The sequence below is a fragment of the Dipodomys ordii genome, unplaced genomic scaffold (genome assembly GCF_000151885.1).
Source record: "Dipodomys ordii isolate 6190 unplaced genomic scaffold, Dord_2.0 Scaffold20, whole genome shotgun sequence".
Classification (NCBI taxonomy): domain Eukaryota; kingdom Metazoa; phylum Chordata; class Mammalia; order Rodentia; family Heteromyidae; genus Dipodomys; species Dipodomys ordii.
The window spans coordinates 9,306,421-9,327,901 of NW_012267236.1; the positions used below are offsets into that span (position 1 = coordinate 9,306,421).

Consider the following 21,481-nt stretch of genomic DNA (forward strand, 5'->3'; position numbering starts at 1 on the left):
TTTGTCAGTTGTGGGGCCTGAACTCTGGGCCTGGGTGCTGTACTTCAGCTCAAGGCTAGTGCTCTACCACTTGAGCCACAATGCCACTTTCAGCTTTTTCTGCTTATGTGGTTCTGAGGAATCGAACCCAGGGCCTCCTGCATGCAAGGCAAGCACTTTACCACTGAGCCACCTTCCCATCCTCTGATAGTTTTTCTTATATTGATCTTGTACACAAAATAGCTAGAGTTATACCTAAGAATTACAATTTTGTGCAGTAATCATATTCAGTGTACACTATGTAAAAGTTGAACTATGTAATTTGAGGGTAGGAATAGGATGAGGAAAAATGGGGGAGAATGATGGAGGCAACATTGATTAAGAAGCAATGTACTCTTAATCTGACTTACAGAATTGTAATCTCTTTATAAACTACTTAATAAAATTCTTACCAAAGAAGAACTTCATTTTTGGCAGTGCTAATACAAATAGTATTGTACTTTTACTTTAAAAAATGAATTTATTATTATAAGGTGATGTACAGAGGAATCACAATTACATGAGTCAGGTAACAAGTATATTTCCTTTCATACAATGTCTTCTGTTCCCTCACTGCAGTTTTATTTTTATTTTGGCATTGCATTTAGCTTCAAATTCAACTTATCCATTGGTAGTATTTAGGAAAGCAAAAGAATTTTGTGTTGCATCTTGCAACCTTACTGTAATTGCTTATACGGTTGAAGATTTTTTTTGGTGAATTCTTTTAAATTTTGTGTAGACAGTGATGTCATCTGTGAACAAAGCCAGTTTTATTTATATACCTTTGCACACGTTTCTTTTTTTTTTTTCCCTTCACATTTTTGACTTCTGTTGCCTTCATTATGAGATTGCTTATTGGGTAGGTGGGAGAGAATTTAGAAGCAGAGAGGAAAGTCTGGGGAATTTTTCCCACTGTCTCTATTTCATTTCTCTTCTCTGAGCAAAGTAGAAGGGTTCTCCTGTATTTGCAGTGTGTCCCATAATGTTCAGTTTGGAGGTTCTGGACTTGGAGTACAAAAAAAGATGGTCAATCTCCCATCTGTTCAGTGGTCCTTTGAATTCAGTATTCTTCCTCAGTCCACCTGCTGGTGCTTACTCCAGCTTTGTTCTGATTAAACTTTATAGTTGCGTGTAGTGTCAGTGGGTAAGTTGGTATATGCTCTCTCTCACCAAGAGATTGCATCAGTCAGTCCTCTGCCACTGCTGCCGGTTGCTCCCATGAGTGAGTAACTTCCCTGGCATTTCTTGGTTAGAGTGTTCAGTCAACTGAAGGCAAATCAGCAGGTACTGAGTGCAGCTGTAAGAATATAGCAGCCTGCCTTCAGAACTGCTGGGGGGTGGTAAAGGTCATGTTAGGGAAAGGAAATCTGGGTGATGGGTGATGCAGAAGCAGCATCTACAGCCTTGATAACCACTTCCTCACTTGCCTCTTGACTGACATGTTTCTAGCATCTTTTCATAAGTTGGAATTGCCTTCCTCAATTTTTTTTTTTGGTGTGTATATGCTGGTACTGGGGTTTGAACACAGGGCATCATGCTCTCACTTGGCTTTTTCTATCATAGCTGATGCTCTACCATTTGGATCACACCTTTAGTTCCAGTTTTTTTTTTTCTGGATAATTGTTTATACTGTCTGGGGGATTTATCTGCCTGGGCTGTCTTTGAACCACAGTCCTCAGATCTCAGCTTCCTGAGTAGCTAAGAGTACAGGTGTGAGCCACTGATGTCCAGCTACAGCTTTTTATTTTAATTTCTGAAATTATATTTGCTAAGATGTTTATGTAAAAGAATAATGATAGAATCCAGGACTCTGTAAAGAAAATAATCAAATTAGAAATAAAGACAGCCTTGTGTTTTTAGCATTATAAACACATGCACAAGCTTATTTAGTCTGGATCATTTAATATTTTTAAAGGCTCTCAAATAAAAGGACAATGATTTATCTTTTCTTTATCAGGCTCCCTCATTTTTTTGATGCTGTCTTGAAATGTACACATTGAACCTCTTTTCCTGTTAGTTTTACAACAATGGGCACTTGGTTGATTTCTCAGATTAAACAGTGGTTGATTGTGTCTTCTTGTCTCCAGGATGATCGAGGAAGGTGGGAATAAGCGGAAGACCATGGCAGAGAAGAGGCAGCTGTTTATAGAAATGCGTGAGTTTGCAGTTCTCCTGGGCTCCTCTTCCTTTTGGCCCAATGTTTATGTTGTACATATTTATTTATTTATTGTTGTTTGTTTTTAATGAAGTCATAGCGTTAGTCAGAAGTTTTACAGTTTGAACCTTTGGAGTGGGATGAGTAGGAGTTAAAGAATCATGGAATTGGAGGACAACCTGAAAGTATAGTATGTATTTTATTTTATATTATTATTTATTTATTTTTTTGGTTGGTCGTGGGGCCTGAAAGCTGGGCCTGGGCACTGTCCCTCAGCTCTTCAGCTGAAGGCTAGCACTCTACCACTTGAGCGTCAGCCCCACTTCTGGCTTTTTCTGCTTATGTGGTTCTGAGGAATCGAACCCAGGGCCTCATGCATGTAAGGCAAGCACTCCACCACTGAGCCACCTTCCCAGCCCCTAGTATGTATTTTAATTGGATTGATTTGAATTACTTCCTTAAGCAGGGTCATGGATAATAAGATAGAAATGTAACCTAAAATGAGATTTTTTTTTTTTTGCTGGTCCTGGGCTTAAACTCTGAGCTGTACCTGGGCGGCTTCTTCTTCTTCTTCTTCTTTTTTTTTTTTGGTCAGTCGTGGGGCCTGAACTCTGGGCCTAGGTGCTGTCCTTCAGCTATTCAGCTCAAGGCAAGTGCTCTATCACTTGAGTCACAGCACCACTTCCAGCTTTTTCTGCTTATGTGGTGCTGAGGAATCGAACCCAGGACCTCATGCATACAAGGCAAGCACTCTACCACCGTGCCACCTTCCCAGCCCCCTGGGTTTCTTTTTTGGGTCAAGGCTAGCATTCTACCACTTGAGCCACAGGGCCACTTCTGGATTTTTCTATCCTCAGATCTCAGCTTCCTAAGTAGTTAGGACTATAGGTGTGAGCCACTAGCACCTGGCAATTTTTTTTTTTTTTTTGGGTGGGTTGTGGGGCTTGAACTCTGGGCTTCGGACCTGTCCCTGCACTCTTCAGCTCAAGGCGAGCGCTCTATCACTTGAGACACAGTGCCACTTCTGGTTTTCTAGTGGTTTAAGAGTCTCATGGACTTTCCTGCCAGGGCTGGCTTTGAACAGCTATCCTCACATCTCAGCCTCCTGAGTAGCCCCAGTGCCCAGCTAAAATTTTTGTTTTTTTAAAACATGCCATTCAATTTAGACCTCTTGGTATGACTCCATTGTTACCATGAGCTTGCAGGTGGTGGTAAGTAGTTAATTAATACGTTATACAAATTACCTTTCACTAGATTTCATTCCTAAGGTAGAGGGGCTAAATATTAGGATAGTAGCTAGAGATATTGATAGGAAAAAAAAGAATGAACAGTGGGACCCACTTTTAAATCTTTTAAAGCTTACATTCTTGGACCAAGGGTGTGGATCAAGTAGTAGGTAGCTGGGAGGCCCTGACTTCAAACCTCAGTGCCTCCCAAAATTTACATTTATTGTATTATAAAACAAAAGCAAGGCTGGGAAGGTGGCTTAATGGGAGACTGCTTGCCTTGCATGCAGAAGCCCTGGGTTCAATTCCTCAGTACCACATATACAGAAAAAGCCAGAAGTGGCTCTGTGGCTCACATGGTAGAATGCTAGCCTTGAGCAAAAGAAGCTCAGGGACAGAGCCCAGGACCTAAGTTCAAGCCCCAGGACTAACAAAACAAAACACCAAAAACCCCAAACAAGCCAAGTGTTGGTGACTCATGCCTGTAATTCTAGCTACTCAAGAGGCTGAGATGTGAGGATTGCAGTTTGAAATGAGCCTGGGCAGGCGAGTCCATTAGACTCATCTCCAATTTGCCACCAGAAGACCAGAAGTGGATCGGTGGCGCTAAGTGGTAGAGTGCTAGCCTTGAGCACAAAAACTCAGGGATAGCACATAGGCCCTGAGTTCAAGCTCCATGATATTAACGGGGAAAAACAGGTCTAAACTCTTCAACATAAGGGTATTACAAAATTGGTACTGCATGGGTGAAGCAGGATAGGGGAGGTAGAATCCAGCCTGGGTTAATCCTTGAGATTTCTAGAATTCTGTGCATCACAGTATGAAAATCAAAGCATAAATTTCCAGGAGATGTTTACATCTCTCAATGTACACTTCTGAACTGTACATACTTAGTCATGGGTGGCAGAGTTGTTATCCTGTCAAGTATAGGCTAGAGAAGGTAGAGAAGGCATGTTGGCATAATAACTAGGTGATCTTTAAAAACTTTTGTAGTTCTGAGTCTCTAATTGCTAGTCATCTATGCCAGACACTTCCTCCACCTCACTCAACCCCAAGGAAATCAAATCACAGTACAGCTGAGTTCACATCATAAATGAGTATTGGAGCTGATCCTCAGACCACTGTGGCTCTGAGTCCAGGCTATGCCTGGTTTGGATCTTGGTCGGTCTCTCTCTCTCTCTCTCTCTCTCTCTCTCTGTCATGGGTCTTGAACTTTGGGCCTGGATGCTGTCCCTGAGCTCTTCAGCTCTACCACTTGAACCACAGCACCACTTCTGGCTTTCTGGTTGTTAATTGGAGATAAGAGTTTCACAGACTTTCCTGCCCTGGCTGGGTCTGAACCGTGATCCTCAGATCTCAGCCTCCAGAGTAGCTTGGATTACAGGCATGAGCCACCAGTGCCCGGTGTTGGTTCTTTCTGTTACTGCCTATATAACCTTAGGAAGTTACTCTGTTTCTCTGCCTAAATGTCCACACACATTCATGTGCATTCTCACTCCCTTTTCACTCTCCCCTACCTCCCCCCAAACAAAGAAGCCCCAACAATTTCCTTGTTCTGTTTTCATAGTTGCAAACAATCTATTTCGTCAATATTCATTCTTCTTCATCCTCCCCACTAGTCTATAGTCCTTGGGTAGGTAACTGCACCATTTTTACAGACAATTTGGCTCTACCTTTTTTTTAAACCCAGTACACTAGAGGGAGCCTCACCTGTTGTATTGAAGGGATGGGAGGATGGCAGACTTTTTTGTTTTGCGTTGTATTTAATGAGAATGTTTCTAATATTGCTAAGAATGATATTTGCTGCAGATTTTGTGGTCTTTATAGGTTAAGAAACCTCTCTGTGTTAATTTTCTCATATTTTCCCTCTTTTTCTAGAATGCTGTGTAGCTCAGGGAGATCTATAACTCCAGATCCTCTCACTTCCTGAGTGCAGGGGTTACAGATATGTAACACTCTGCCTGGCCATTTACATTATGAATGACATCATTTAAATCATGATGCTCAAAAAGCTTCAGAATTTAGATTAGGAGTGTTCAACCTGTATAGGCAGCCTTTTTACTAGTACTCTTTTTTTCCTTGGTGTCTATTTTATTGTATATTAATATTGTTATGGTAGCTTCTTTCTGGTTGGTATACCTAGTATACTAGAAATCAGTCTTTATGTCTTTCTTTTGTGTTGGCACTGGGGCTTGAGCTATAGGCCCCTCAGGCTTTTTTGCTCAAGACTGGAATACTTCCACTTGAGTCACACCTTCACCTCTGGTTTTTTGCTGGCTAACTGGAGATAAGCATCTCTCAGCTTTGTCTTTGTAGGCTGTCTCCTTTCCCTTGCTCCCTTGCTCCCTTGCTCCCTCCCTCCTTTGCTGTGATACTGGGGTTGAATCCAGGGCCTTGAGCATGCTGGGCATTCCTAGTCCAGTCTTGGTTTTAACTGATAGAACTTCTGACTTCATCCCCGATCCCTAGGATTATTATTCCTACTGCGAAGAAAAAGTAAGGATGTCTATTATGTTACTTCTTTGAACTAATACTTTTTGAAACTATTTTTTCTTTTGAACTCTGGGCTTGGGCACTGTCCCTGCGCTCAAGGCGAGCACTCTGTGGCTTGAGCCACAGGACCACTTCGTTTTTCTGGTGGTTAATTGGAGATAAGAATCTCATGGACTTTCTTGCCTGTGCTGGCTTTGAATCACAATCCTCAGATCTCAGCCTCCTGAGTAGCTAGGATTACAGGCTAGCACCTGGATGAAACTTTTTTTTTCTTCTTAGAAATGCCTATAAACATATTTTCAGGCAATTCCAGAAATGTTAAATGTATGAAGACTTAGTCATTTCTGCTTTTAAAACAGCACAGTATAACAAAGTTATGAGGAAAGGCTTATTTGGGATCATGGTTCTAGCCCAAGGTACAGATACCATGTTTTGGGATGGTCTTCTTGGAAGGGTGCTATGGTGGCTCAGGGCATCATGTGGCACAAGATGGGAAGTTCCTTTGTGTTCCTTGGTTTCTTTCTTTCTTTTTCTTTTCTTTTATTTTTTTTTGCAGATAAGACTGTGGCATCTTATAAGAAAATAGACAAGTACACTGGAGTTTTCTTCTTTTTTTAAGAAAAAGGGTTTTATTCTTTATGGAGCTAAGTAGAAGAGAATATAGAGGCCTCAGGAGAGAAATTGGAGTGAATCAAAGAGCAAAAGTAGAAAATCAAGTTTCAAAGCAATTACTTGGCAGCAATATTTCTTGAGGAAGGTGGGGTTTCATCCCCAAATCAGCCTCTACGACTAAAGAAACACAGAAAAATTCTTGATCTGAGGCACATCTAGTTTTTCAGTTCAGACTAAGAACCCAATTTACCTAGGTGCTTGTGGAGCTTTCTTGGTCCTCATACGCATGATAGTGCCCACTGTAAGGAAGATGAGCCCTAGCACAACCCCCCTCAACGCCAGTCAGTGTCTTGCTCTGGGCTAAGTCAGACTGTGCCTTCCACTCCACTATGATAGGACTGTCCAGGCTGGGTTGCTCCCCGTGACAGGTGTAGACGTTTCCCTGTTGGGGAGTCATTTCCAGCATCACCAGGATCTGGATGGTTCAGTCTCCATTGTGGATCAGGCCTGTGGACTGCTCCCCAGCCTCCACCTCCTGGTCATCTGACTTCAGTGTTGCCTGGATTGAAATCTGTCATATGGAAGACAAGCAGGTTATGGTGTTCTAGCTCTAGGGAACCCCGTTTTGGAGGGTGACACATATAATTTAGGCTGGACCCAGCACTTCAGGGTGAAGCCCTCATCCAGCTCATAGTCCTGTCTGCACACAGTGTCCACCACGGCCCACTTCTGCTCCAGGAGGTCCTTCTGGCTGTTCTAGGACTCTGCAGCTGGCCACCCCAGTTTGGTCACAGCATGGAGTGTGCAGAGTGCATACTTCTTCTGGTTGTAGATGTATCTGTTTACGTAGTGCTGTCCGGTGTTCATGAAGCTCTGTTCACTTTGAATGCATAGCATTCCTGCTGTGCTTGGTACACATAATTATCTGGAGAGGGGCAGGGCGGGAGGGTGAGCCCATTCACCTCCACCCCGGGACCCACACCTTGTTTCCCTGTCCTGCCCCCACGTCCCCTGTGTGTATTTTCTGTTCTCTTTTATAAGCTACCAGTAGTCACCGCTCTAGCTGATGACCTTATCTAATAATCACTTTTCAGTCTAAACGCCATTGTTAGATTAAGTTTACACCCTGTTAATACCTCACAGTGGGAATTAAATTTCAGCTTGAGCTTTGGAGGGGATAGTCCCTATTCAGACTGTAGCAGTCTGTTAGGTCTGCACTCTCCTCTCCTGTGTCTCTTCTCTTCCTCTCTCTTCTTCCTCAGTTAGATTCCTTTTTCAACTCAATACATTCACCTTGTTCCTCTCTCTCCCATGGTTCATGGTCATCTCCATCAAACCCTATGGCTCCCAAAAGCCTGAGGAAGGCTAAAGTGGGCTGTTGTACATGGGAAAGGAGCTTTCTTTCCCACTGCTTTATCCTCTCCTTGTCATCCTGGCTTTGCTGGGTCTAAAATTGTGCCTGTTGTAGTTTGCCTAACCTTTGAGTTTATATAATATTTCAGAGGTTGCTAATTTCATGTGTTTTTAACACTCAATAAGTATTCTGAAATGAAACCAAAGTCTGATTTATAAATGTGTAATTTTAGGCTTTGTTCTGGTTGGCTGTGACTATGTATTCCTACCACAGACAATCATGTGTTTTCTTTTATATTTTCTGGGTGTAGACTTGCTTAGACTAGTTTCTAGTGCTGACTTCTTGTCCCATGTTTCAGACAGACTGAGAAGCTTAGGGCTTCTCTGGGGCTCTGCATAGGACCTTCCTGATGGCCTTTCTTTATCTGTCATCTGAGCTCCCTCACAAAATGGCACCTGGGGAAGTCTGAAAGACTGAGAACAGGGGCAAGCTATACTCCATTGCATAAATCATTTCTGAATTATAACTATAAGACAGTTGCAATGTCTCAGGTGCACAGAAACCAGCTTTAGTTCTTGTTAAGGAGGAATAATGTGCTAGTAGAATATAAGCAGCTTTGGAAATAATCATTTTGACCACTTTGAGAAAAGTCCAGGACACTGAGGCTGAGAATTTAGAGAGCCTGGCCAAATACTGTTCTGTTTGTGGCCCAGCTGAGATGGAATTCAGCTTTTTTGACTCTAGTTCCCAAGTCACCCGATTCCCATTTTCTAGTCATGTAAGTTCATTCACTCAAGACAAGAGTTTTCCTTCCCTCAGAGTTTCCTTAGTTTGGCAGAGGGGATAATGTAGGCAAAATCATTATCAGAATTCTTGCATACAGTAGAGGCAATTCATAACTTTTCCTGCCTCTGTTTTTGTTTGATTGGAAGGTTGTTGAATATTGTGGTAATGTAATGGAGACAGACTTCTTAGCATTGAGAAATTGAATGGTAAATCCCGTTGAACATTTTTATTTGCCCTTTCTTCAGGTGCTCAGAATTTTGATGTGATACGACTATCAACTTACAGAACAGCCTGCAAATTACGATTTGTACAAAAAAGATGTAACCGTAAGTAATTTCTTGTTTCTTTGAATTAATGCTGTTATATAAAGGTAACACAACATTTTACTGCAAAATACTTTAGTATATTTTAGTCATAGTGTTAGATTTCAAGTAAAGTTTTAGTATCTGAAGTATTTATCACTTTGTAATAGGAAGAACATCATTTTAGTCCTGTACCACTCAAAAGGTTTTAACAAGCTCCAGATCCCTACAAGTTATGCTACCATATTTACAAGTTTGGAGGTGCATAATAAAGTTTTTTTTATTGGTTTTGTCTCCTTGTTAACATGAATGCAATGTAGGAGTGTGTGTGTGTGTGTGTGAGTGTGTGTGTGTGTGTGTGTGTGAGTGTGTGTGTGTGTGTTTGCTTGCTGCTTCTGGGGCTTGAACTCAGTGCTTGGATGCTGGCCCTGAGCTTTTTTGCTCATGGCTACTGTTCTACTGCTTGTGTCATTGGAGATAAAAATCTCATGGACTTTATGAAAGCCTGTGCTGGCTTTGGACCACAATCCTCAGATCTCAGCCTTTTGATTAGCTAGGATTACAGGCAAGAGCCACTAGCACTTAATGCAAGGTTTTATACCAAGTTAATATAATTTATCAACTTCTGGAGGAAAAGAAAGGTTGATTTTTGATAATAGTGAAATAAAAATGACTTTTTTAAAATTAAGTTTAATGTATAAATATAGAAGAACCTTTTTTTTTTGATTGGTCATGGGGCGTGAACTTTGGGCCTGGGCACTGTCCCTTGGTTTTTCAGCTCAAGGCTAGTGCACTACCACTTGAGCCACAGCACCACTTCTGGCTTTTTCTGCTTATGTAGTGCTGAGGAATTGAACCCAGGGCCTTATGCATGCAAGGCAAGCACTCTACAGTCACTGAGCCACCTTCCTAGCCCTAAAAGAACCTTTTCTATAAGTAATTGCTATCATGTGCATTCTAAAAAATAAAGTATATATTTGTGTATTTGTAATCTTCCTTTTTTTTAACTTCCATGGAGATTAACCTGGCTTATGACACAAATACTGTTCTTTCTTCATGTGTGTATGTAATCGTGAAAAACCATTTTAAATTATGGAAAAAACATTGTCTTAGGAATTGAACAAGTCGGGGCTGGGAAGGTGGCTCAGTGGTAGAGCACTTGCCTTGCATGCTCGAGGCCCTGGGTTCGATTCCTCAGCACCACATAAGCAAAAAAAAGAAAAAAAGCCAGAAGTGGCGCTGTGACTCAAGTGGTAGAGTGCTAGCCTTGAGCTGAAGAGCTGAGGGACAGCGCCCAGGCCCAGAGTTCAGGCCCCACAACCGGACCCAAAAAAAAAAAAAAAAAAAAAAAGGAATTGAACAAGTGCCACTGGGCACTGGTGGCTTAACTTGTAATCTTACCTGCTCAGGATAATGAGTTCTAAGGACTGCGGTTCAAAGCCAGCCCAGGAAGGACAGTCTGTGAGCTTTTATCTCCAGTTAACCATCAAAAAGCTCAAAGTGGCTGGGTGCCACTGGCTCACACCTGTAATCCTAGCTACTCAGGAGTCTGGGATCTGAGAAGATCGCAGTTTGAAGCCAGTACTGGCAGGAAAGTCCATGAGACAGTTATCTTCAGTTAAGCACAAAAAAGGTGGAAGTTGAGCCAGGCTCAAGTGATAGAGCAAACAAGCTCAGGAACAGCATATAGTCCCTGTGTTTGGGGCCCATGATTGGCAAAAAAAAAGCCAGAAGTGCAACTTTGGCTCAGGTGATGGAGCAGCACCAGCCTTGAGCGGAAAAAGCTTAGGGATAGTCCCTAGGCCCTTAGTTCAAGTCTGAGTACTGTTTATATGCACATGCATGCACACACAGAATTGAAAGACTTTACTTTGAGACTTAGCTTTGATATTTATTATAAACAAGTGATGTGAGCATACTTTTACATCTGATAACTCCTGTTAGACTTTTAAGTCTTAAAGTTTTCTACCTTACATTTCTCTCCAAAGAGATTATCATGTCACTCTAGGTCGAAGTTATGTCTTTCTTCATGATTTCCTAAAGCATTATTTTTCAAATTATGCATTATGATCCATTAATGTTTCATAAAACCATTTAGGTAGGCTGTAGCCATAATTTAAAGCATGTAACACAAGAGAAGAAAGTATCAAAATGGAGCGTATGTGGTTAACAAAAGTGTTTTTGTGGAACTTCATTATAGCTACATATATGCACACATATACATGTGTGTAACACATGCATGTACATATATGTACACAAATGTAGTCGAGTATGTATGTGTGTGTGTGTGATGATTTCAATATATTTCTGTGGGTTGTGGCCAAAATGTTTGAAAATCAAGGCAACCCTTGTTTATAAACTTCCCCTAATTTTTGGGAGACAGTGGTCTATGTATGGAGTGGCTGGGAGCCTGAACTATGCTAGTGGTATTAGTAATATAAAGCAAAAAATGCATTGTTTTAAAATTTTAGTTGTTGGTCATTGGAACAGTGACCATTACTTTGTTTAAAATTACAAATGTGATCTGCCACACCCAGCTGTCTACCTGTCTGTCTTGTCTGTCTTGTCTGTCTATTCATCCATTTTACAGTGCTGAAGATTGAACCCAAGGCCTTGTGAGTGCTAGTCTTTACTTTAAACTTATTTACCCATTGGTAAATTTAGGTGTTCAGTTGTGCCCCATACTTTAAGCTGGCTGAAACTTTAAAATGGCTTATTTTCTTTATGCCATAGTTCATCTTGTTGATATCTGGAACATGATTGAAGCCTTCCGAGACAATGGCCTTAATACACTGGACCATAGCACTGAGATCAGTGTGTCCCGCCTCGAAACGGTCATCTCCTCCATCTACTATCAGTTGAACAAGCGCCTTCCTTCTACTCACCAAATCAGCGTGGAGCAGTCCATCAGTCTCCTCCTCAACTTCATGATTGCTGCGTATGACAGGCCAGTACCATATATGTTCACTTCCTGTTCAGAATACCCATCTCTCATCACTATTCTCTCATACGCTCTACTTAGGTACTCAACCTAGAGCCAGTGCTAAAACAGATTTCTCAGTTTGAGTCCTTTTCAAAGACTGGTCAGCAGTGATGTTGTGGGTGTGTCACACATTTAAGCTCTGTGTGACATTCTGAATAATCACAGCTCCTGAGACATAATGCTTGGTTAAGTTATAGGAACTCACTAAAGTTGTTCTCTTTCCAGTGGATTTCATCTAAGTTTTTTAATGTGATTAGAAGCTTTCTAGATGACTTTAAGGCTAACCTTTCACTATTGTATAGCATCAAAGCCATGTAGACCTTTGGACTACAGCATTTGTTTTCTCTTTATGAATATTTAGGAACCTCTCTTTTTTAAAATTAGATTTTTTCAATTGTTATTTTATTTTATTTATTTTTTGGGTCCAGTTGTGGGGCCTGAACTCTGGGCCTGGGCACTGTCCTTCAGCTCTTCAGCTCAAGGCTAGCACTCTACCACTTGAGCCACAGCGCCACTTCCGGCTTTTTTCTTATGTGGTGCTGAGGAATCGAACCCAGGGCCTCATGCATGCAAGGCAAGCACTCTACCACTGAGCCACCTTCCCAGCCCCCAATTGTTATTTTAAAGGTGATTTCTAGAAGGGTTATCGTTACATAACTCAGGTAAAGAGTACATTTCTTTATGGATATTGTCACTCCTTCCCTCCCTCTCCCAGTTTCTCCTCCGCTCATCCTCAAGGAACCTTTCTTAAAATATTTTTTTCCAGTCCTGGGGCTTGAACTCAGGACCGGGCACTGTTCCTGAGCTGCTTTTGCTCAAGGCTAGCACTCTATCACTTGAGCCACAGTGCCACTTCCATGCATGAACCCAGGGCTTCATGCATGCTAGGCAAACACTCTACCACTAAGCCACATCCCCAGCACTCTTAAAATCTTTTAATGAAGAACCTTACAACAAGAAAAGAACTGTTTAAATGTACCTCAAGTCAAAATGGAAATCATTCTCTATATTTGTAGTCATAAGTTAGTATAGTAAAAAAAATAATACCAAGGGAACCCAAGAAGGATAAAAACCTTGAGGATAATGAGTTCATTTCTAATTCCTTCTATTTGGTTGGGCATTTGGTCTGAATGGATTAATTTCTCTGCTTTTCTCTCTACAGAGAAGAAAAAAATATGTGTGACTTCATACACTTGTGAAATGCTATTAGTTATATCGTATACTAGTGACAAGTGTGCGAATTAGTGACAGAACTGTAGCTGTGTTCAAGGGATGGATGAGAATGTTCAAAGGGTGACATTCATTAAGACTCACTGTTTTTGTAAACTGCTTTGTTGAATGTCAGTTCCTCTGTACAACTACTTAAAAATAATAAAAATCAGTTGGGCGCTAGTACCTCATGTCTGTACTTCTAACTACTTAGAAGGCTAAGATCTGAAGAGTGTGGTTGGAAGCCAGTTGGGGCAGAAAAGTCCCTGTGAGACTCCTAGCTACAGTAATTAACCACTCAAAAACCAGAAGTAGAGCTGTGGCTCAAAGTGATAGTAGAATGCTAGTTTTGAGCAAAAGAGCTCAGGGACAGAACTCAGGCCCCGAGTTTAAGCCTCACAGTCGATCCCCCCCAAATAAAAATATTTAATCCCTCTAACTATGTCAAGGCAAAGTTATAATTCATGACATGTTTATAAGATATTGTTAAATTGGATATTATGTACATTTAATGGAAAATTATCTAAAGAAATTGGAATTTTTATGGTTGATCATGGTGATACATGCCTACAGGAGGCAGAGATTGGGAGGATCATGGTTTGAGGCCAGCTTCTGGAAAAGGTTTGTGAGACAGCTTGAAATGTTGGTACAAGCCTGTAATCTAAGCTATATGGAAGACTTGGGTAGAAGATTGGGATCTTAGGCCAGTCTGGTCAAAAAGCATGAGACAAGCCGGGCACCGGTGGCTCACGCCTGTAATCCTAGCTACTCAGGAGGCTGAGATCTGAGCATCTCAAGTCAAAGCCAGCCCAGGCAGGAAAGTGCGTGAGTCTCTTATCTCCAATAAATCACTAGAAAACCGGAAGTGGCGCTGTGGCTCAAGCGGTAGAGCACTCACCTTGAGCTGAAGAAGACAGGTACAGCGCCCAGGCCCAGAGTTCAAGCCCCACGACCAACAACAACAACAAAAAACATGAGACATATATAAGAAATTACAACAAAAAGGGCTGGGGCATGGCTCAACTGGTAGAGCACCTGCCTATTAAATATTAGGTTGAGTTCAGACCTCAGCACAATCAAGAAAAAAAATTGAATTTTATTATGAGAGTATACAAGACATGTAAATCCCAGAAGTTTACCGCCATTTTTAATTAGGTTAATGAAGCCATAGGTTAATTTTATGCTAATTAAGAAATGACTCTTTAAATCCAAAAATCTTAGCAAAAGTTACTATTTTGTGGCAAGGAGCACCTAATCTTGGTACTGATCCATGGAGTCAGTCAGGCTTCACACAATTCAGATTAATTCAAGAAGCAATTATTAGCTGGGATGGTTCCTCAAATCTCTAATCTTAGCTATTTGGGAGGTAGACATCATGGGATCATGGTTGGAGCAGAAAGAAATGCATCAGCCGGATGCCAGTGGCTCAAGCCTAAGATCCTAGCTACTCAGGAGGCTGAAATCTGAGGATTGCAGTTGGAAGCCAGCATGGGCAGGAGAGTTCATGAGACTCTTATCGCCAATAAACTATACACCAGGGGCCCTCCCCCCCCCCCCAGAAAAAAAAAAAAGCTGGAAGTGGAGCTCTGACTCAAGTGGTAGAGTGCTAGCCTTGAGCAACAAATAAGCTCAGGGATAGTGCCTAGGCCTTGACTTCAAGTTCCAGGACTGGACAGAAAAAAAGAAATGCATAAGAAGACTCCGTATTAGTCAGCGGCTGGTCACAAAAAGTGCATGCCTGTCATCTCCAGTGATATGGGGAAGAACAGTAGGATGATTGCAGCCCAGGCATAAAATGAGACCCTTTTGTGAAAATACTCCTTGCAAAAAGGGACTGGACGTATAATTCAAGCAGCAGTTTACTGCTTTGCAAGCATGAGGCCCTGACTTAAATCCCTAGTGCTTCCAAAAAAGGAAAAAAAAGAGAAGCGTTTGTTAAAGTCAGAAGTAAAAATGATGTTACTAAAACATAAGCAGGAATTAAAAACTTATATTCAGAAAAACCTTATATTCAATAATCATATCAAATAAGTTACTGTAGTGCCTTAGTCCTTTTGGGCTTCTGTAATAAAATAGCATAAAGTGAATGTGTGTCTGGCCTATTTGGCTCATAGACAACACTTGGTAGGAGGGGCAAGGGGCTCTGTTCTTATTCTTGAGGATTCTTCATCCCATCACCTTGAGGTTATGATCTAACACAAACATTCTGAAGGTACAGAAACGCCCAGACCAAGCTGGGTGCTGGTAGTTCATGCCTGTAATCCTAGCTACTCAGGATCTGAGTAGCCAGATCTGAGAATCATGGTTCCAAGCCAATCTGGGCAGGAATGTCTGTGAGACTCTTGTCTCCAATAAACTACTCAGAAAAAAGCTGGCAGTGGCGTTGTGGCTCAAGTGGGAGTGCTAGGCCTGAACAAAAGAAGCTCAGGGACAGCACACAGGCCCTGAGTTCAAGCCCCAGGACCAACAAAAAACAGAACACCAGGCTGGTGCTGGTGGCTCACGCCTGTAATCCTAGCTACTCAGGAGGCTGAGATCTGAGGATCACGGTTCAAAGCCAGCCCGGTCTGGAAAGTCCGTGAGACTATTATCTCCAATAAAAACCACTAGAAAACTGGAAGTGGCGCTGTGGCTCAAGCGGTAGAGCACTTGCCTTGAGCTGAAGAGCGCAGGGACAGCACCCAAGCCCAGAGTTCAAGCCCCACAACGGACAAAAAAGAAAACAAAAACAAACAACCCCCCCCCATCCCTACCCCACCCTCATCCAGACCATAGCATATGGCTACAGAATGAAGGAGGAGGAGGGAAAAACTGGCGGGAGGGAGAACAGAGAGACCAGATCCAGATCTAGGAGCAGAAGTTGCACAGATGTTCTGGGGTGTGTGTAGAGAAAACATACCAAAAAAGAGACAAAGAGAATCAGCTGCACAGTCAGATGAAGGCAAATGAGTCGATAAGCACACTAAAGAACCAGATGAGCAAACTGACAGTAAGGAGTGTGGAACTCAAGAGTAGGTGTGGTGATTTTCAAGTCTGTATCTTTAAAACTTTGACATCAATGCCAAAATACACTGTCATGTCTTTATTAGCCTTGAAATCTGTATATGATAGGAACTTGTCTAGCTTTCTAGAAATTTCAAAATGGACAGAAAAGAGGATCTGGTCATCAGAATTTTGTTTTTGAAAATCAGAGAACATTTTGTTAAATACTTCAAATATTAGGATTAATATTTTCTTTCATTATTTTGTACCAATACTGGGACTTGAACTCAGGACCTGGGTGTTGTCTCTGAGCTTTTCTTGCTCAAGGGTCAAGGGTATTGTTCTACCACTTGAGCCGGAAGCTCTACTTCTGGCTTTCTGGTAGTTAATTGGAGATAAAAGTCTTATATAGACTTTGCTGCCTGGGCTGGCTTTGAACTGTAATATTTTTAAATCTCAGCCTCCTGAGTAGTTATGATTTAGAGGTATAAGCTACTGGAGCCTGGCAAGATTTTTGTTGTTGTTGTCCTTAAGAAATGAAAAAAGAAATAATTTTTCCAGTCTGTTAGTCATTTTTTTACTCTTCCCTCCTCACCCCCCAAGCCAATGAGGTAAGTAGGAGTCTAGAGAAACTTCTTAACTCCACTGTAGTCTGATTAAGTCACTCCTCTCATCATGTAACTTCCTGCTACAGAAACCTTCAAAGGTTTGTCAATTAAGCTTCTTCTCCTCAGTGGCCTTGACTATGCCAGTCCTTAACCTCTGTCACACCTACCTCTAAGTAAGCCCCTCTAGACCCTTCTCTGTTTTTCCAGTGTGATGTGCCCATTTCTCCCTCTGCATTTCCCTTTTCCCTAACCCCAGCCCTACCCTGCTGCCTGCGCTTACCCAGTCTCTTTTTTTCCTCTTCAGTTCAAATCTTTTATCTCTCTCAAGGTTCCTCTTTTTTATCTGTATTGTAGTCAGCCCTCTTATCATCAGAACCATTTTCAACCCTTTGATGACCTACAGATCTTGTCTGTGTTGTTATTTTATCTTCCAGTCGTAGGATGCTCTAAACTGCTTTTGAAGTCTACAAATAAGACTGGAAGTCTATGAGAGCAGAGACTGTGCTTTATATTTGAATCCTTCCCTCCCTCCCTCCCTCCTTTCTTGCTTTCTTCCTTTCTCTCTCCTCTCCCTTTCCCTCTCCCTCTCCCTCTCCTCCCAGTCCTGGGGCTTGAACTCAGGGCCTGGGCACTGTCCCTGAGCTGCTTTTGCTCAAGGCTAGCATTCTATCACTTGAGAGCTACTTCCAGCTTTTTCTGTTTATGTGGTATTGAGAAATGGAACTCAGGGCTTCATGCATGCTAGGCAAGCACTCTACCACTAAGCCATATTCCCAGCTCTTTTTGAATTCTTTAATGAGTAAGAACTGAATTCTTAATGAATGCCTGTAAGGTTGAGAGAGGAAGCAGCAGGCATTCTGATTGTAACAAAACTAGATATTCTGAGTTGATTTTACTTGATTAAACTGCTGGACATTTTTGCCAACTAGATCATTGATTTGCAGTTGATTATTGCATAATCAATCTCCTGTGAAGTTTCATAAATTAATATTAATTGGAAAAATATGTTTTTGAAAACCAAAGAGAAATACTCTTATTCCTGGTAGCAATATGTGGTAATTGTTCTGGTAAGAATGTTTCTAAAGTTGAACTCTATTTTCACTGAAGTATTCATTTATGGCTGGCAACCTCTACAATTGTTTGCTAATGCTGTAGAAACAGCTTGTTGTCTTAAGTGAAAAATGTCACCCATAGTCTTGTATTTATTTGAATCACAAACTCTTTGTGTGTGTGTGTGTGTGTGTGAGAGAGAGAGAGAGAGAGCGAGCAAGAGAGTGAGAGAGAGAGTGAGCATGTGTGCATGGGTGCACTGGGACCTGAACTCAGAACCTTAAGATTTTGCTTGGCTTTTTCAGTTCAAGGCTGGCACTCTGCCACTTGAACTATATCTCTACTTTCAGAATATCAAACTTATGTGGTCTGAGATAGTCAAGAAAAGTTGTGTAGATTAAATTAGTTTGAATAGCAAAAGATAGGCAGAATATGAGACTTCATTCTGTTGAAATGAGTTCTTCCCTGTCAGAGGGCACAGTATCTGTGTATTAGAACAGTATCTATTCACAGTGACTCACTGTCTGCCTCGTTTGGCATGGAGCTAAGACAGGTATTTTCAAGGTTGGGTAATAAGGACTGTCTTTAGCAGTCATATGCATAGTTTATTGTCAGTCTGTGAAATGATAGGTCTGTGGATATGAATCATGGGGAGTAGTCTTGCTCCTTGTGGGGAATTGTGTACCCTGCAGGGCTTCTGTGAGTGGGGTTCAAAAAGCAAGTTGATTTACTCCATTATTCTCAACAAATATTACCTGGTTCATCCTTTCATTTAGCATCTTTAAAAAGGAGTTAATATTCACTGGTCATTGTGTTATTAAAAAAATTATTGTAAGGGTGATGTACAGACGGGTTATAGTTATATAAGGTAATGAGTACTTTTCTTTATGAACAGTGTTACCCCCTTCATTTCCTCCTGCTCTTCTCCTCATCCTTTTTTTCTTTTTGGTACAGATCTTGGGGTTTGACGTTGGCCTGGGGCTGTCCCTGAGATTTTGTGCTCAAGACTAGCTAGTCATTTGAGCTATGACTACACTTTCAGCCTTTTTGGTGGTTAATTGGAGATAAGAGTTTTATGTACTCCTGCCCTGGCTGGCTTTGAAACATAGTCCTCAGCTCTCAGCATTCTGAATAGCTAGGATTACAGGCATGAGCCACAGATGCCTGGCCCATTGTGTTCCTTTTTTTTTTTTTGTGGTTTGTGCGGCTTGAACTCCGGGCCTGGGTGCTGTTCCTGAGTTCTTCAGCTCAAGGCCAGCACTCTACCACTTGAGCCACAGCACCACTTCCAGTTTTCTGATGATTAATTGGAGATAAGAGTCTCATAGCCGGGTGCCAGTGGCTCATGCCTATAATCCTATCTACTCAGGAGGCTGAGATCTCAGGATCTCGGTTCAAAGCCAGCCTGGGCAGGAAAGTACATGAGACTCTTCAATAAACCACTAGAAAACCGGAAGTGGCATTGTGGCTCAAGCGGTAGAGTGCTCTCCTTGAGCTGAAGAGCGCAGGGACTGCGCCCAAGCCCAGAGTTCAAGCCCCACGGCCAACCAAAAAAAAAAAAGTAGTCTCATGACTTTCTTGCCTGGACTGGATTTGAACTGTGGATCCTCAGATCTCAACCTCCTGAGTAAGTAGGATTACAGGCATGGGCCGCCGGTGCCTGGTGAAAGGCCAGATTTTTAAGTGAGTTATATTATTTTTGATGAATCCAGGTTAAGTAAACAACATTTTCTAAATCTTGCTTGAAGAAAATCGATTCTGGTAGGAACTTGTACTTGACTTTGGAAGTAATAAAATGTGCGTGTTTGTGACATTGGATCTGCCTTGACTATGTCACTTGACCAATATATATCAGATAATTTCAAATGTTTGGTGGGATGGGCCAAGAATGATATTTTCCAAGATGAACGAATCAAATTGTGGGATAACAGATAAGTTAACTGCAGTGTGTGTGTGTGTTTGTGTTTGTGTGTGTGTGTGTCCCTAAGCAAGAATGGTGGAACTCTAAAGAAACATTAGAACAAATGTCTTGTGCTATGTTTGGGGCCAGTTAACTGTATAGCAAGCTGCAGTAAGCTTAAAGTAGACAGGAGTTTCAGTGCCAAGAAAAGCATCTACAGCAAAGAAATCAGTGCTGAAATTTGGCTTATGGGGGAAATGGAGAGGGAGAAGTGAAAAAATCACATGACCTGATTTTAAGGATTTTAAGAATACCCCTTTACCTATTTTGTTGGTTCTTATATTTAGATATTAAAATATCTATCTTTTATATTCATATTTAATTTTTTTTGACAGTCCTTGGGCTTAAACTCTGGGCTTGGGTCCTGTTCCTGAGCCTCTTTGTGCTCAAGGCTAGCACTCAACCACTTCAGCTACAGTGCCACTTCTGGACTTTTCTGAGTAATGTACTGGAGATTGGTCTTTGACTTTTCTGCCCAGGCTGGCTTTTGTTGATCTGCGATTTCATATCTCAGCCTCCCAAGTAGCTAAGATTATAGGTGTGAGTCACTGGCGCCTGACTGTTTGATTTTACATATATTTTTACTTGTTTTCCTGCTTTCCTTTTGAAGTATGTGAATAGGCCTTTTGATAGAAACTATGTATCCACAGTTGTAAATGATGGCATGCAGAATAAGTGTAGAAAATTGGTTCACAATTAAAGTCTTAAGTTTAGATCCCATCCTTGGGATGTACAGTTACATAACTTAAAGATTATTAAACCTGAGGACTCAGCATTTCTGGTCTGTAAGTTCATCTCCCTTACATTTATTATGATCTTTAATCTCAAATATTTAATCATCTTTTTTTTGGGGGGGTGATTGGTATTGGGGCTTGCACTCTGGGCCTGGAATGCTGTCTTTGAGTGCTTCAGTTCAAGGTTAGTGTTCTACCACTTGAGCCACAGTGTGACTTCTAGTTTTCTGGTAGTTAATTGGAGAGAAGAGTCTCATGGACTTTTCCTGTCCAGACTGGCTTTGAACTTCTATCCTCAGATTGCAGATCCTCCGGAGTAGCTAGGATTATAGGCATGAGCCACCAGCACCCAGCTATTTAATCACTTCTTTTACCAGCATTCACAACTTTTTCAACTTACTTACATGTTTTTTTTTTTCCTTCTTGGGTTTCCCATTGCCACTTCAGTTAAGCATGTGATACTTACAACATACTGGCAGAGGAGAGCTTCCTGAATCATAGGAATGTCTGATGTAGCTCCTAAATCTCTCCATTTCTTGGGAGATAGGAGCATCCTTTGTTCTAATGGGTGAGTCTCAGTAGGCCTCTATATAACCCTGGGAGCCTTAGTGTTTCATTCAAAGATCTGTGTTGGTGGTTCTCAGCTCTGGATGCATATTAAAATAGTATGAAGAACTTTTTAGCAAGTCTGGAAATCTTTCTTCTGCCTAGGACCATTTGGATATTTGCAACATTATTCAAGATCCATGCAAAATTGTCAATACAGGCAAACAGGCCATGGGTAGCTGATGAGGAGCAGATGTGTCTGTCCTGTCAAGTACCAAATGATTTCCCACCCCTATTTTATTTATTTATTTATTTTCACAGTCTATAACATTTATGAGTTCTATGAGCTTTGCAATACAGTTATTTCTTCCACATTGGGTGATATGTACATTTCTTTTGTTTTGCATAAACCAGCTGTTCTCTTGTTCCCATTTGTTCCCTCCCTCCCATTGCTGCCATCAAG

General features: G+C 41.5%; 1 protein-coding gene and 1 pseudogene across 10 annotated transcripts in view; one reads left to right on the forward strand and one right to left on the reverse strand.

Annotated features, from left to right (window-relative positions):
- Positions 1-2,101: 2,101 nt before the first annotated feature.
- Dtnb (dystrobrevin, beta) overlaps positions 2,102-21,481 on the forward strand; it is a 173,324-nt gene continuing 153,944 nt past the window's right edge. For 8 of the 10 annotated variants that reach the window (XM_013013714.1, XM_013013711.1, XM_013013713.1 and 5 more), the window contains exons 1-3: positions 2,107-2,173; positions 8,890-8,970; positions 11,680-11,893. In XM_013013714.1, coding sequence (XP_012869168.1) covers positions 2,107-2,173; positions 8,890-8,970; positions 11,680-11,893 — 362 coding nt within the window. Of the gene's footprint in view, positions 2,174-8,889; positions 8,971-11,679; positions 11,894-21,481 lie in introns of all 10 variants that reach the window. The other 2 variants (XM_013013712.1, XM_013013719.1) reach the window with 1 other exon arrangement.
- On the reverse strand, positions 6,751-7,610 carry LOC105983565 (annotated as a pseudogene).